This window comes from Macadamia integrifolia, unplaced genomic scaffold, assembly GCF_013358625.1.
Source record: "Macadamia integrifolia cultivar HAES 741 unplaced genomic scaffold, SCU_Mint_v3 scaffold_198A, whole genome shotgun sequence".
Lineage (NCBI taxonomy): Eukaryota > Viridiplantae > Streptophyta > Magnoliopsida > Proteales > Proteaceae > Macadamia > Macadamia integrifolia.
The window spans coordinates 44,247-59,237 of NW_024870639.1; the positions used below are offsets into that span (position 1 = coordinate 44,247).

General features: G+C 39.4%; 1 protein-coding gene across 2 annotated transcripts; it reads right to left on the reverse strand.

The window, feature by feature from the left end:
• Positions 1-11,781: 11,781 nt before the first annotated feature.
• LOC122071234 (UPF0481 protein At3g47200-like) lies at positions 11,782-14,935 on the reverse strand. 2 transcript variants are annotated; one of them, XM_042635555.1, is made up of 2 exons: positions 14,784-14,935; positions 11,782-13,553 (listed from the first exon to the last, which is right to left on the reverse strand). In XM_042635555.1, the coding sequence occupies exon 2, from the start codon at positions 13,347-13,349 to the stop codon at positions 11,937-11,939; it is 1,413 nt and encodes a 470-aa protein (XP_042491489.1). In that variant the 5' UTR covers positions 13,350-13,553; positions 14,784-14,935; the 3' UTR covers positions 11,782-11,936. The 2 variants fall into 2 exon arrangements, 1 of the variants encoding a protein (XP_042491489.1); XR_006138115.1 differs by lacking the exon at positions 11,782-13,553 and adding an exon at positions 14,516-14,564.
• Positions 14,936-14,991: the final 56 nt, after the last annotated feature.

A 14,991-nucleotide genomic window follows, 5' to 3' on the forward strand; every position in this document is an offset into this window, starting at 1 on the left:
CCAGTTTGTTAGATCAAACACCAAGAAACACGAATAAAGAAAGATAATAGATCCGTACGACACAGAGATTTAACGAGGTTCACACACCAGGGTGGTGTGCTACGTCCTCGGGCGAAGAAGAAGATGATCCACTATGCAGAAGAAGAAGGATTACACCCTAACAGCGGCGAGGAAGAACTCGCCCTGAAACCCTAGCTTTTTGAAAACCCTAGAATACAATGACTCTCAACAAGCAACAGTACATCATATATATATACTCCAAATAGCGGTTCGACCCATCGGGTCGTGGTCGATCCGGTCGAACCATACCGCGGGGGCTACGCCCCCGCACCCCCATACGAGATACGAGATCAGTGATGGGCTCCGGGCTTGGGCCTATCGGCCCAAGCCCTCTGCTTCCATCACAGATCTCAAAAAAATTCCCATTCGGGTCGCCACCAAAATATGTCGGATCGGGTCAATCTTCAAAACGGGTCAAGAATTCGAGACAAACTTAACATTAAGTGCCCCACAGAATGCACCGCATTTGGCTTGTCTTCAATTCTTCATCCACCAAATTCATAACCAAAGATTACATTAAATCCAATCTGTTTGAATGTAAAGCAAAACCTAGATCATCTTCAGCTTCAACTTCATCCATCCAGATTCCAGAATTCAATAGCGGATTGAAGCTAACAAGATGAGAAAACCCGTTTGTTGGTGGAACGATTGTTTTGCAGGAAAAAGGGGTTTGATCCATAGCCGCTGGATTAGAATGAGACATGTGTCGTGGGTAGGTAGGGAATTGATAGAGAATTGGAAGATGAAGAATTGAAAATGAGCCAAATCCCTGCATTTATGCTATCTAGGCTCAAACATCATTATAGCTGGAAAAAACCTCACCATTTGGGTTAAAATAAGTCAATGAATGGCAGGATCCCATCTGAGAGAAGGATGGAGGCTGAGTTAATGGAGAGAGACCTTCAAGTATTTGTACTACTAAAGTCATGGAAGGTTCCTCCTGAGACATATACTAATAGAAAGCATTTGGAATACTATGCCTGAAATGTTAGGGACTTGAGTAGACTTATCCTCATGATGGCTAGGGCTTTCCACGTGCAACTCCAACAATCTCTCCCTTTATGTGGGAGTCACTGAGATTTTTTATCTCTCCTTCCAAAAAGGAGCTACCGAGATCACATAAGGTTTTCCCACCCTTGCTTGCCAAATCTTGACTCTGTTACCACTAATTCGGGACTTAGGTAGAATTCATTGTCAAAAGCTAGCCATCAAGGAGAGAATGCCCGAATACCTATAAGTTCCGACATCGGGCTACTCACTTCCAATGACGAATTATTATTTCAACCTTCTGTGTGGAACCCCAACAATCTCCCCTTCCACACGGGAGTCATAAAGATCTTCTTTTGATCGATTTCATCCTCAGAGGAGCATTGGGTTTCCACACTCTGGCTCTGTCAAACGTAGGCTTTGATTCCATTTATTGGGGATTAATGTGGAACCACAAGGAAGGACCCAAGCAAACAAAGAAAATGAGATATTAAATTAAAAATAAAAAACAAAAGAGAAGTGGATTTTTTTTTTTCTATAAGGCAAACTTTCTATCAATCCCTATACTTACTCTATATATTTACTCAAATTTACTTGTTCAATTTTTTTTATTCCCCCCAAAATTAAAATTTTACCTCTCCTTCTCCCCTTAATAATTTAAAATAGGGTAATTTACAATGCGACCCCTTGGAGAATGCCAATATTAGAGGGACACCCCCTTTCTTTCACCAAATTAAACTCGGACCCCCTACCGTCAGTCACGGTTAAGGAATATGCCTTATATGCTGATGTCAGCAATAATATTTTATTTAAAATACCAAAATGCCCTTATTAAATATGAAATACCTAAATTACCCTTATAATAAGTTACTATTTCTTTCCCATTTCACTGAGGATCGTTCAAAGCTGCGACGACGGACGGTGACCCGTACACTTCTCGCTTCCACCTATCGCCCTCACCAAGCTCGATCATCCCGGCGTTCTCCTCATCTCTTCCGATGGGTTCCTGCTTCCCAATCTTCAACTCCAGCAGAAACAGAAACCACCGATCGCCCTCTCACCAAGCTCGATCATCCCGTCGTTCTCCTCATCTCTTCCGATGCGTTCCTGCTTCCCAATCTTCAACTCCAGCAGAAATAGAAACCACCGATCGCCCTCTCACCAAGCTCGATCATCCCGTCGTTCTCCTCATCTCTTCCGATGGGTTCCGATTTGGGTATCAATTCAAAATCCCTACCCCCAACATAGGTCGTTTGATCGCCAACGGCACATCTCTGTTTTCCCTACCCTTACGTTTTCCAACCATTACTCGATCATCACTGGACTCTACCCTGCCTACCATGGCATCATCAATAATTATTTCTTCGATCCCATCTCTGGGGACTCATTCAACATGGGCATCCACGAAAGCCGATCAACAAATACAATCAATTACCCACAAAAAAAAAAGAGACATTTTTTCTTGAAAAATCATCAGAGACAGTTCGTTCCTTACATCAATGGTTGGTTTTGAAAGAAACTGATCAAAATAAGTGATAGACAGAAAATCTGTTTGGAAACGAAAGCCGAAGAACGCCGATGTACCTACCGCCGACGTTCCTTCCGTTTCTTCTTCTCTTGCAGATTGTCTCTGCTTTTGGGTTACTTTTTTATTCCCCTCTGTAGGTTTGAATCAGACAGCGGTAGGTACGTCGGCGGAGCATAAGAGATCCAACAACTTCACCAGACCTGAGAGTTGAAGAGGTTTGTCGAAGGTTTTCCGGCGGCGGAGACAGGTGTTTGCGACGAATGCAGAGGGCATCGGCCACCACCAACTTCGGCGCCACCGCCATCGGCAAGCCTACCTACTCTATGGAAGAGAGAAACAAAATAGAAGAGGGTTAAAACGTGTTTCAATGAGAAGGGTATAACGGTCATTTTATCTCTTGACTCACCAGTGACTGACGGTAGGGGGTCCGAGTCTAATTTGGAGAAAGAGAGGGGGTGTCCCTCTAATATTGGCATTCTCCAGGGGGTGACATTGTAAATTACCCTTTAAAATACCCAAATTACTCTTTTTCCAAGTCAACTGATTGATATTATAAGGTGGAACCCACGTTGTTGTTGTTGTTGTTGTTGTTGTTCTTCTTCTTCTTCTTCTTCTTCATCCTCTTCCTCCGTGGAACCATCCTCCGACGTAGAACGCTGCCAACTAACCATTTTCATCTTAGAGCATAACCTCCCAAACAGTCCCTTCGGGTCTCCCACGAAGTCTTTTGAACTCACTTGTGTCTTCTTCACCTCAGCGATGCAACGTAGTCAGAGAGACGTGCTGCCAGATGAATAGAAAGTTTGTTTACCAATCAAGTTGGGTTTGAAATTGTTCCACAGAACGAGTTGATCAGCTATATATCCAACTTCAACATTCAGAATGAATAAAAAATCATTTTTCAATTTAATATACAGAACCATATCCCATGGAGGCAAGGAGGTTGGGAGGAAATTTATTAAGTGATATAACATCTATTTTCTCTCTCCTCATTTAATAGATGCCATATTCACAGATCAGGGATGTTCACATACATTCACTTATGCGAAGATTCACTACTTTTAAGCTATTAAGTAGAACCATGGCATGAATTTATTTAATATGAGACGGTATTATTACATCCTAGTTACTCTTAAAACTAGAAATAAGGGGGGAAAAAAATGTCATAAAGTACTGCAACAAACACACACACATATATATATATATATATTATCTATGTACGTACTAATAATTAAACATACAAATGATGGAATATTAATTCATGCATCATGAGGATGACAGACGCAACTACTTCATTTAAGTTGTAAGATCGAACAAACGGTCTGTACCACGGTCAAGATGAGGAGAAATGATGCAGCACCGATTGAAATGGTCAGTCCCGATTCAACTCACGTGGTGCTGAAATAATGGGTTGCAAATATCTAACTAACCCAATTAATCAAATAATCAGGGGTAACCCTTTGTATGTACGTACATGTCAGATGTCAACACTTGTCCTATTTATTACCATTTATACGGTGAAGAGAGATATTTATAAAAGTAACAGAGACATGTGTTGGCCTTCTAACACATAGTTGCACGGTGAACGGACATGCAGTGGAACTGAATCAAAATAATCAGAATAATATATTAATCAAAATGATATTAAAAGAAAATCATAAAATGTGATTTTATAATAGAATATTACAGAAAATGAACCCAGTATAAAGGATATTACAACATGGATAGTTTTCCTTCATTGATGACTGAACAATGGGACGGTCTAAATGTGACGCCCCTCTCACCTTCTATTGTTTAAGGGCCATGATTAATGGATTCTCATTCACCATAGCCTTAGGAAAACTTGTCCTTACAACATCAATTTTAAAAACACATAACCTAATTTTTTATTTTTTAAAATTAACCCAAAAAGAAAATTCATAAATTGCAAAGTTTATAATATTTACGTAAAAAAGTTTCCAAATTTCATGCAAATCAAGCAAACTAACACAAAGCTTACACCAAATCTTTAGTTTTTTTTTTTTGTTTTTTGCTAAAGATCAGCAAGTGTAAATTAAAAAAGAAGAAGAAGAAGAATAGAAACTAGGGAAGAAAATGGTGGATTTAGTAAAAATCCGGCCTTCAGAATGCAAAAATTCTCCGTTGAATGTTGTGAACAAGCAAAATCGGTAGCAACCTCAAATTCTAAAGTCAATCGGATGGAAATCTTGAGATCAGACCCCTCGAACAAAGTAACCATTTAATTAGGGGTGTCAAGTAAGAAAAACAAAAAAGTAGAGGTGTCCGAACCTAACTCGAACCAACAAAACTAAATCAAATCTATTGAAACTAAATCGATATGAAATTACTGGATCATGTTTCATATTAGGGTTTTGTGAGATCAGAATCAAAAATCGGATCACACCAAAACCGAAAAAACACTGAACTGAACATAAGAAACCAGGCCAAAATTGTTGTAGGCCGATAAAAAACCGATACCAGCTCAAAAGTAATAAAAAAACATTTTTTTCCATACTTCTGAATATGTTTACATAGTAAATTGAAATTAAACCGATAAGAAAAACCAAACCTCAACTGAAACCAGGCCCAAATGATGATCTCGTTCTCACACAAGAACTAGCCAAACCAACAGATTGACACCCCTAGTTTTAGGTGTCAGGATTGAATTGGCTAATATTTGACCAATACCGCGTCGGTTGTACCAGAACAAAAAAGAGCAAAACGCTCCAAAAAGCCTTGTATAGGTATTTTGAAAGGCAAAATAGTCTGATCCATCCTGATACAACTAATCAGTATCGATATCAGTAGCTACCGATACTAGTGCCGATACCACGCACTAAGACCCTGGGAGATTCTGTTAACGATATATAAAGGCAATGCTTTAAAATTTAGACCTTCAATTCCGACCATATCCAAGGTTGGCAATTCGATGTAAAAAGAATGACAATAAGAAGTGGATGAGTAAGCTAACCTGTCTGTTTGTGTAGCTCAAGCATAAAGCAGCGTAGGCAGCCAAGAAGGGCTCCAAAGTCCTAAATGTGTAAAGAGGAGCGTGAGAAGGAGAGAGAGATAATGTATTCTACACTTCTTAGTTGGCACATCAAGCTTATCCAAGACTTACTCCGATCAGAGCTTGGCTTATGCACTCATTTCTGAATGTACCACTCTATAAATAGTAAGCGTTGAGGCAATTGCAGCCACACCCTACTAATCTTCTGTTGAAACCCCGATCCTAGCCTGTGTTTTTACTCAACTACCAGTCCAATGTGTAATGATTCAAGCTAGGTTGATCCCAATCGGATAAGTTGAACTAAATGGGGTTTAAACGACCTGCATAATTTATTGAGGGAGGAAATTAAGAGATAAACATAGGGAGGCATTAGTGTATGTACACTACGTAGTCAGTCAGGAACAACAACTCAATCGGGGAAAAAAATAAGAGTATGGGACACACCAGCATTAACTTCTTTAAATCCATAAAGATCGGTCGATCGGTCTATAAATATGCAGTACATAGTACAAGCGGTAAGATCGACGGGTGTCTAGTTGGCCCGGCCTATTTACAAGCCCGACTTGGCCTGACACGTTTAGCTCGACCGTTTATATGTATATATGTTTTTTTTTTTTAATTTATTTATTTTCATAAAATAAGGTATATATTGATATTTTTATCAATTTTTAAATGTAATTAAGTATAATATTTTTTTCTAAATTGTTGCTCATGTAATAAAATATATTAGAAATTCTTAAATCTAAGACAATTAAACACCTTTTCAAGGCCCTTAGTGTAAGGGTTTTTTTTTATACATTACCCCATTGAAGACCCGATTATAGTTCGATTAGTCTGATTAGGAGAAGCCCGATTAAAACCTGGAACCCACCGAGCACGACCCACTCATTTCTTAAATAGAAAAGTCATGGTGCAAGGGTATATAGGCCCACTAGGCCCGACCGATTGACACCCCTAGGTACAATGACAATGACCTATTATGTTTAAATCATCCTTGATCAGCATGCTATACCTTGTGGTTCCTAAGGTGAAGGTCCCTTGCCAACTCGACTAACCCCTTGGGGTTTCCGTATTTTAGAAAACCATATATATTAGGATTCTAGTATTTCTCTTATACTTCTTTCCTTTATAAACAACGGTAGACTTATGGCATGTATACGTTCCTCTCCTTGTATAAGACTCTCTCTGTAGGGGTGTCAAGCGATCGGGCCGAGCCGATCTCAATCGGGTCTAGTTGGGCTTGGCCAATTTCTAGGGTTGCACCGTGAACGCTCGTTGAGCTAAACAGGCTTAGCTAGCGCAGGCATGGTACAGTTAACACTGCCCCCCTCTCTCCATTGCTTCTATCGCCTGTCACCCCACATCTTCCCACACCCCTCCATCTCACACTTCCTCCTCATCACCCTCCCCTACCTCCCCAATCCGCACTCGACCACTAAGGGAACTCTATAATGCCCCAACACCGAATCCTTCCCTACCACCCTCTACCTCTACCATCCCCAATCCTAACCCAGCCCCGCCTTCCCTACCACTTGCTCCCCCAGCATGCCTCCACCCTATGCACTTGCGATCTCACAAATAACCCCCTGCCCCACATGCTTTGACTACTACCGTTCCTGCCATTCCTGACACAACTTGTTTCTCTGAAGCAAATAAGCACCCTCAATGGTGCCTTGCCATGACTGAGGAATTTAATGCACTCATAAAAAATGGAACCTGGTCCCTCATCCCATGCCTGCCCCACATGAACCTTGTCGGATGCAAATGGGTATACAGCATTAAGCGCAAAGCAGATGGGTCCTTAGAGTGGTATAAGGCTCGGTTAGTCACAAAAGGGTTTCACCAGCAACACGGGATTGATTATACAGATACATTTAGCCCAGTGGTTAAGGCTACCACTGCTCATTCCATACTTGCTATAACTGTCTCTCAAGGCTGGTTGCTCTATCAACTTGATGTCCATAATGCATTCTTGCATGGTCGCCTCACAGAAGAGGTGTTTATGACTCAGCCATAGGGTTTTGCAGACCCCAATCGGCCCAATCATGTGTGTCACCTACATAGGTCCTTGTATGGCCTCAAACAGGCCCCTCGAGCGTGGTTTTATAGGCTCTCCACGTTCTTCTTCATTTGGGTTTTGTTGCATCACGGAATTATCCATATTTATTCATTTATAAGTCTCATGGCCATCTCCTGTATCTTTTGATTTATGTTGATGACATACTTGTCATAGGCAATTTGTTAGCACAGGTCACTGCTTTAATTGCCAAACTCGCGGTTGAATTTTCTATTAAAGATCTTGGCCCCTTGGGTTTCTTTTTGGGCATTACGGCAATACCACAACCCAATGGTATTCTTCTCTGTCAGTCTAGGTATATCCATGACTTACTGGCACGCTCAGGCATGACTAATTGCAAACCGGTTCACACTCCTATGGCTGTGACAGAACTGAAATTGCCTTCAGGGGGTGCTCCCTTTGATGATCCAACTCACTATCGTTCCATTGTGGGCGCCTTGCAATATGTGAACCTTACCCATCGAGATGTGGCTTTCGCTGTGAACAGGGCGTGCCAACATATGCAAGCCCCAACTATGGATTACTGGAGTCATGTTAAACGCATTTTTTGATATCTCAAGCAAAGTTGCTCCCACGGTCTCCTGGTGGAGTGCTCCTCCAAGGCCATGCTCCAGGCCTTCTCAGATGCTGATTGGGCTAGTAGCAGTTCTGATCATCGGTCCACTGGTGCTTACGCCATCTACCTTGGGCCAAACCTGTTCTCATGGTCCTCTCACAAACAGAAAACTGTGGCTCGTTCCTCTACTGAAGCTGAGTACAAAGCATTAGCAGATGCCTCTGCCGAACTCATATGGCTGGAATATCTATTTCAGGAATTGAGTTTTCCTATTCAAGGCCCCCCAATCCTGTGGTGTGATAATATAAGTGCCACATATTTATCGGCCAATCCGGTGCTCTATGCTCGCACCAAACATGTAGAGATTGATTTCTACTTCGTTCGTGAACGTGTGGCCAATTGTCAGCTACTGTGCAATTTATCTCCACAACTGATCAGCTCACTGATGCTCTCACTAAACCTCTTGCCACCACACGATTCCAATTCCTGAGAGACAAGTTAAAGGTTCGGTCTCCTTCACCTACAACTTAAGGGGGTGTATTGACCAGTATTGAAGATCAACACTCCAGCTCACAGATACTTGGGTGATAAGATTTTCACATCAGCATCACAATCTCACATGTGATATCAATCTTCACAAGATCTCACATGTGATATCAAGCTCCACAAGATCTCAGATTTCTTATTATCCTATCTTCTGTAGTTGGAAACTTAGAAATTGTGTACTGTGACTCTTGGAAGAATCCAATTGTAATTCGATCTTCCTTAGGTAACTAAATCAATATATTATCTCATGTACTCATGTATATATACTATTACCTAGTAAATGAAATACAAGAAATATTCTCACAATCAATAGAGAGACATCAGTGGGAGATCCCCTACTAGTATACCCAAGGACTTGAGATGATCCAAATCCTTCTTTGGCACCTACTGTTTTCTTCTATTAGATGAAAGTTTTCCTTTATCACTTGGATGCCATAGTGACCTATACTTTATATGAATGTCCAAACTACATTTTTGGCTATTCGAACCATCATTCTCGCTACTTCAAATCCCCATTCATTCACCAAAACCCATGAAGAAAGAGATTCTCTATATCCATAGTGAATCACGAAAAGCTCCGTTCTATTTTCATTTTTTATTTTTTAGGTAGGATCTTTTATGTTTCATTCATTTCCCATCAACTACAAGACATTGATAATGATGAGTCTACAACCACAAGCAAACCAATAGCCATTCAAGTGAATTACGTCCACCACCGACACAATCCACCACCAGACCTACTACAATGTAATAAGGATTTGGTAGAAGAAAACTCGATACTCCACTCCTGGTGGTGCCCTTCCATCAATTCTTTTAAGTTTCAGCCTTGTAACTATAATCCCCCTAGAACCCAACAACTTTGATTTCTCATAAGCTACCGGTGGAGTCCTGAAAGCAACATCTGCCAATCTTTAATTGGTATCATTTATGGTTGAGACTAAGATGGTATCTGATTGTCTTCGAGCCCCAAAATTTCGCATCTACCACTACATAGCCTAAGTAGAACAAAAGATTTTCTATTTATTGTGGGTGATAAAAAAAGTTGGTTTGTCTTTTATATCTCGTCTTTCCCATCAACTACAAGATATGTATTATGAGTTGTTATAGGGTGGTCCCATTAGCTCAAGTCCAAATCTCTCTTGCATGTGAAAAACGTAGATAGACGTAAAATGACAATCTGACATATTATGTTTTGGTCTTTCTCAATCTTGCATTCCATGTCTTTTGTTTTCTTCTCTTTCCCATTATTTCCTACACCTTCATAGTTTTTTTGGAGAAAGTTATTCTCCACCCGGCTAGAACGTTTATCACTCAATAACAAATCCCTATAGAATTTTAATATGTTTCCCAAATTACCTTTTTGACACCCTACGTCTCTACATGCATCTGAATGTGCCATGATGAATATATTCCCGTTTTCTTAAATGGTTGATATTTATTCGAATACTATAACTCACGAGGGAAGAGATTTTATAATTATTTTGGGTGAAAAATAAGTTTGTTCGTCTTTTCCATCAACTACATGGTGAATAATGAGTCATTACATGTGAAAACGTAGACTGACAATTTTTTTGTAATGTAGCATGACAAAAAGATTTATTTTTGGGTAGAAAGAATGACAATTTGACATATTATCTTTCGTCTTCCTGTATCCTAATTTCTTCAAGGCAACTACAATCAGGTTTGCATTCCCTGTTTTCCTCCTCATTTTTTCATTTTTTTACCATTCTTTACGGTTCATGGTTCTAGAAATCGATATTGGATTAGTTTGATCGGATCATCCAATTTATATCGGTATTAATTGTTGATGATATCAATGTAATCAATAGAGTTCAGGCAATAGGTATAAGACTTTGATGGTAACAATTATATATATTACAATATATAATTATAAGTAGAAGGTTAACTTGTTAAAATTGATCATCTAAAATGATAGTAAAAATCCTCCAACTTATGTAGAGTTGTGTTGTATAATTATATATTCCCTTTAAGGTATTTGAACGCCCCGTATCTGTATACAACAAGGTTGACCGTATGTCCTCACCTCCAAGATAAAACAACTCTCAAATTGCTCAAGGTGGACTCCAATAAGCGATTCCAACATGTATATCCAAAGGTGATACTGAAGAATTCAATAAAACCGAGGGCCAAAGTATAAAACAAAGAACAAAGTACTTGCAGTAATCAGTGAACTTAAAACTACCCGTAGTTTGTAACTACGTATTTTGTATAGAACCACATATATAATAGTATTTGTGTAACATATAAACAGAACCAGAGTTCACTATTTATAGAGTGTAGGCCTCTGTATATGAATGGGTATACCTGTACAGGTATCCATACATATACAGTTGTGACTCTATGCATGAGACAACATATTCATGTACTGATGCGTATAAGTGTATGTACAAACACATATCTATATTGATAGTTGGGTTCTTACAAGGTGTGCAAATATGTGCCTTTATAATTTTGAATTCGAAATTCAAATTTAAAATTCGAATTGTGAATTTTTGGTTTTGGAGCCAAAAGTTTCAACATGTAAAAAGTAGGTTCTTTGACCAATCCATGGCCGACTCCAACTCCGACCCTGACCTGGCTTGGCTCTGCTTGACTCGCATGATTCAAAAGCACCCCAGGAGACCCTCACACACACATGAGAAGGGAAAGTTCCTTTCCAAAGGGCTTGCACCCCTTAAGAAATAATCCTATATATATATATATATATATATATACATATGTCCTAGTTTTCTTTCCTCCCAAACCAATGTGAGACTAAACATTGTGAGATGTCTTAGTTCATTACAACTCCATAAGTGCCAAAGACAAAAATGTAAAGACACTGTTGAGGAGGAAAGCTAAATTCAAAAGGAACATTTTGAAAAGACTATTTTGACCATAATTTGAAAATTAAATTCCAACAATCAATTCCTGATAGATCCTATACTGATTTTTTGAACAATGATTCAAGATCCAATTATCAAAAAGGTGCATTTTTTTTTATTCTTTGCCTGATTCAAAGATGATACAAGCCGATCTAGATCAATATCAACCAAGACCAATACCATATTATACCATATAAGAAAGCATACGAACAATGTGATATATATGGCCAAGATTTATCGATCATCATGAGAGGATCACAGATATTAATTTACAGAGACTGAATAGTTCATTTAAGACTTAAGATGGAACAAATGGTCTGTACCACCGTCAAGAGGAAGAGAAGTAATGCAGCAAAGCAAGCAATAAACGCCCATGGAGTGTTAAAATAATTGTGCTTCAAACTTGCTATACTTTTGTGCCATGGGTTCTTGTAATGATCCACCAATGCTCTGCGAACGCTGGAGAAGTCGTCTTTCCCTATAGTGACCTCTTTGAGAAGAGCGTTAAATAACTTAGTCACGTCTTTTGGTTCGCCAAGTAAGTTCTCAATAATTCCGTTTTCCTCAAGCAACGCGACATCCTTGGTAGAGTTGATAAGGTCATCCATGAAGGAAGCATAACTTGTGATAGGCCTATCTTCATGATCACAATACTGCTCAAAGGCGATGAGGTTTCGAAGTAGAGACTCCGTCCCATCCTGAATTTTAATGGTTGGAATTTTCAACTCTTTATTTTTGAATGTCATGTTCAACAAATGTGTCTTCTCTGGATCTTCCTTCTTAAAATTGACGTTGGCCTCTCCCAGCTCTGTTGCACAATGAATGCACACGAACGTGTCTTCATCAGGATTTCTCTTCGGGTCCCGTGGCTGTACCCTCCAAACCCATCTCATCACACCATCCAGCCATGCCCACGAACGCTGTGTGGAGGCCTCTGTTTTCTTGGGGGGTGATGGAAGTAACAATTCTCGTACAAAATGAAGCAAGTGCTTTGCTTGGGAGTATTTTTCAAGTTTTGCTTCAACATCATCAGCTTCTTCCAGTACTGAAGTGGAGGCCTCTGTTTTCTTGGGTATCGACGGTTCTTCTGCCTCTTCTTCAACTTTGTTCGCGGGTAGGAAAAACTTCTGGACTATAGGAAAGTGTCGAAATTGATTTTCAGAGATATGGTTAATTTGGGGGTGCGCCACAAGATCTTGGAAGAAATTGGAAATGAGTGTATCAAGTACTCCATATTTAGACTTGGAATTCTGGGTGAATAATTGGTAGAGATGCCGAAGAACATCTAAGGGAAGTTGATTTTCTAGTAGAATCAGGTCGCACTTTATAACCGTAGACATCCATGTCGCTTTCATTATGGGATCATCAGGGCGTCTGTGCTCATCTGGATAATTAGTCTTGAGGATGAGTTCAAGTATGAAGCAGCCATCAATTAGCATCATTTTCGCAAATTCGTCTTTGGTTTTGAGTTGGATGTTTTCCGAGTAACATTGCCGAGCTTTGTTTTCCAATTTTGTCATGGCCCCAACATATTCCTCCAAGCAGATTGTCGGCTCAGATTCGCTGCGGTCTAGAAAATCCTTCAGATACAACAACTTGTGTGCTTCCATGGGCTTTAAGTGGTTCGCGTAGCGGTGAAAAGGGCCGATGGAGACCAGGCGAGGTTTGTAGGCTTCGGGGTTTGTTTTGAATAGCGGCATGGGAACTCGGTATATGCTGCAATTGGAATGTAAGGAAGGAACCTTTTTAAGGTCTTGATTGATTGATTCAACCAATTCACTAATTCCTGTAACTCTTTCCCTGGTCTTGTCTTCTCTTTCACTAATATAATCAGCTGAATGGATAACGTCGAGTTCTATTCTGGTGTAAGTAGGATGCGCCAGTCTCTTGAGCTGCTCTGATCTCTACCAAAATCATCCATTTGTGTATATATAAAGTAAATCATTTGAAGAATCAGAGCATAATAATCAAACAAACAATGTTGAAACTTCATGAGAATCAAAACTGCAGGACGTATTCATACACCATAAGTTTTTTATTTGACTCGCCCTTTTCAAAATCTGGTGATCGGACCAATTCAGATCTAGTTTATTTCTTATACCTGGGTGGGTGAGTCTTCATAACTCTTGACTAGTTGCTCTCTCTCTCTCTCTCTCTCTCTCTCTCTCTCTCTCTCTCTCTCTCTCTCTTGAATGAAATTTTGGACAAAATAGAACAAAAATTACAAAATGTATAAAAAATTGTAAGATTCTGAAAAATATATTAATCAAAATGATATTAAAAAATCCACAAAATATGCTTTTTATAATAGAATATTACAACCAATGAAACCACAATGGTATATTAGAACATAACTGAAATTTCAAAAATATACATAACCTATTCTTTATTATTTAAATATTAACCAAATATATAATTTTTCAATAATTGCATAGTTTATGATTTTTATTTAAAAAGTTCCAAATTTCGTAAAAAAATAAAGCAAACCTACACATAGCTTACATCCAAACTTCTGTAGGAATAATGAAAGTGTTTTTTGTGGGATGGATTGGGGGAGGGGGGAGGAGAAAAGAAAAAATAAAAATCTACTTCGAATGTTGAGAACTTGCAAAATGGGTAAGAACTCCAAAACTCAAGTAGAAAATTTTGACAGATGTTGTAGAAACGCAACCCTAAAATGATGCAGAAGATAATGGAAAAACAAAACAAACAATGCACACGGATTTTAAGAGGTTCGGCAAGGTTGCCTACGTTCCCGGTGAGATGAGATTTTGCTTCACTATCAATGGAGAATAGGGTTACAGCGCTCGTCCTCATACCTCTCAGTATTGCTTGCATTACAGAGAAAGAAACCCTCGCTAGCGGGACCACCATCCTGCCTGTCTAGGTGCTGCACCAGTACTCCCTGGATTAAACTGCGACGGGATACAAGACATCATACACCAACAGATCTGACCCGTGGAACTTTGTTGATTGATTTTATAATGAAAAAAAAAAAAAAAATGAAATTCACATTTTCATGACCATATAAAGCAGCCATTTAAGATCAATAACCAGCTTAGCATCAGACCATATCCAAACTTGACAATTCGATGTAAAAAGAATAACAATAAGAAGTGGATGAGTAAGCTAACCTGTTTGTTTGTGTAGCTCAAGCATAAAGCAGCGTTGGCAGCCAAGAAGGGCTCCTACGTCCTAAATGTGTAGAGAGGAGCGTGAGAAAGAGAGAGAGAATGTATTCTACTCTCCCTAGCTACCACATCAAGCTTATGCAAGACTTACTATGATCAGAGCTTGGCTTATACACACTCATTTCTGAATGTATTACTCTATAAATAGTAA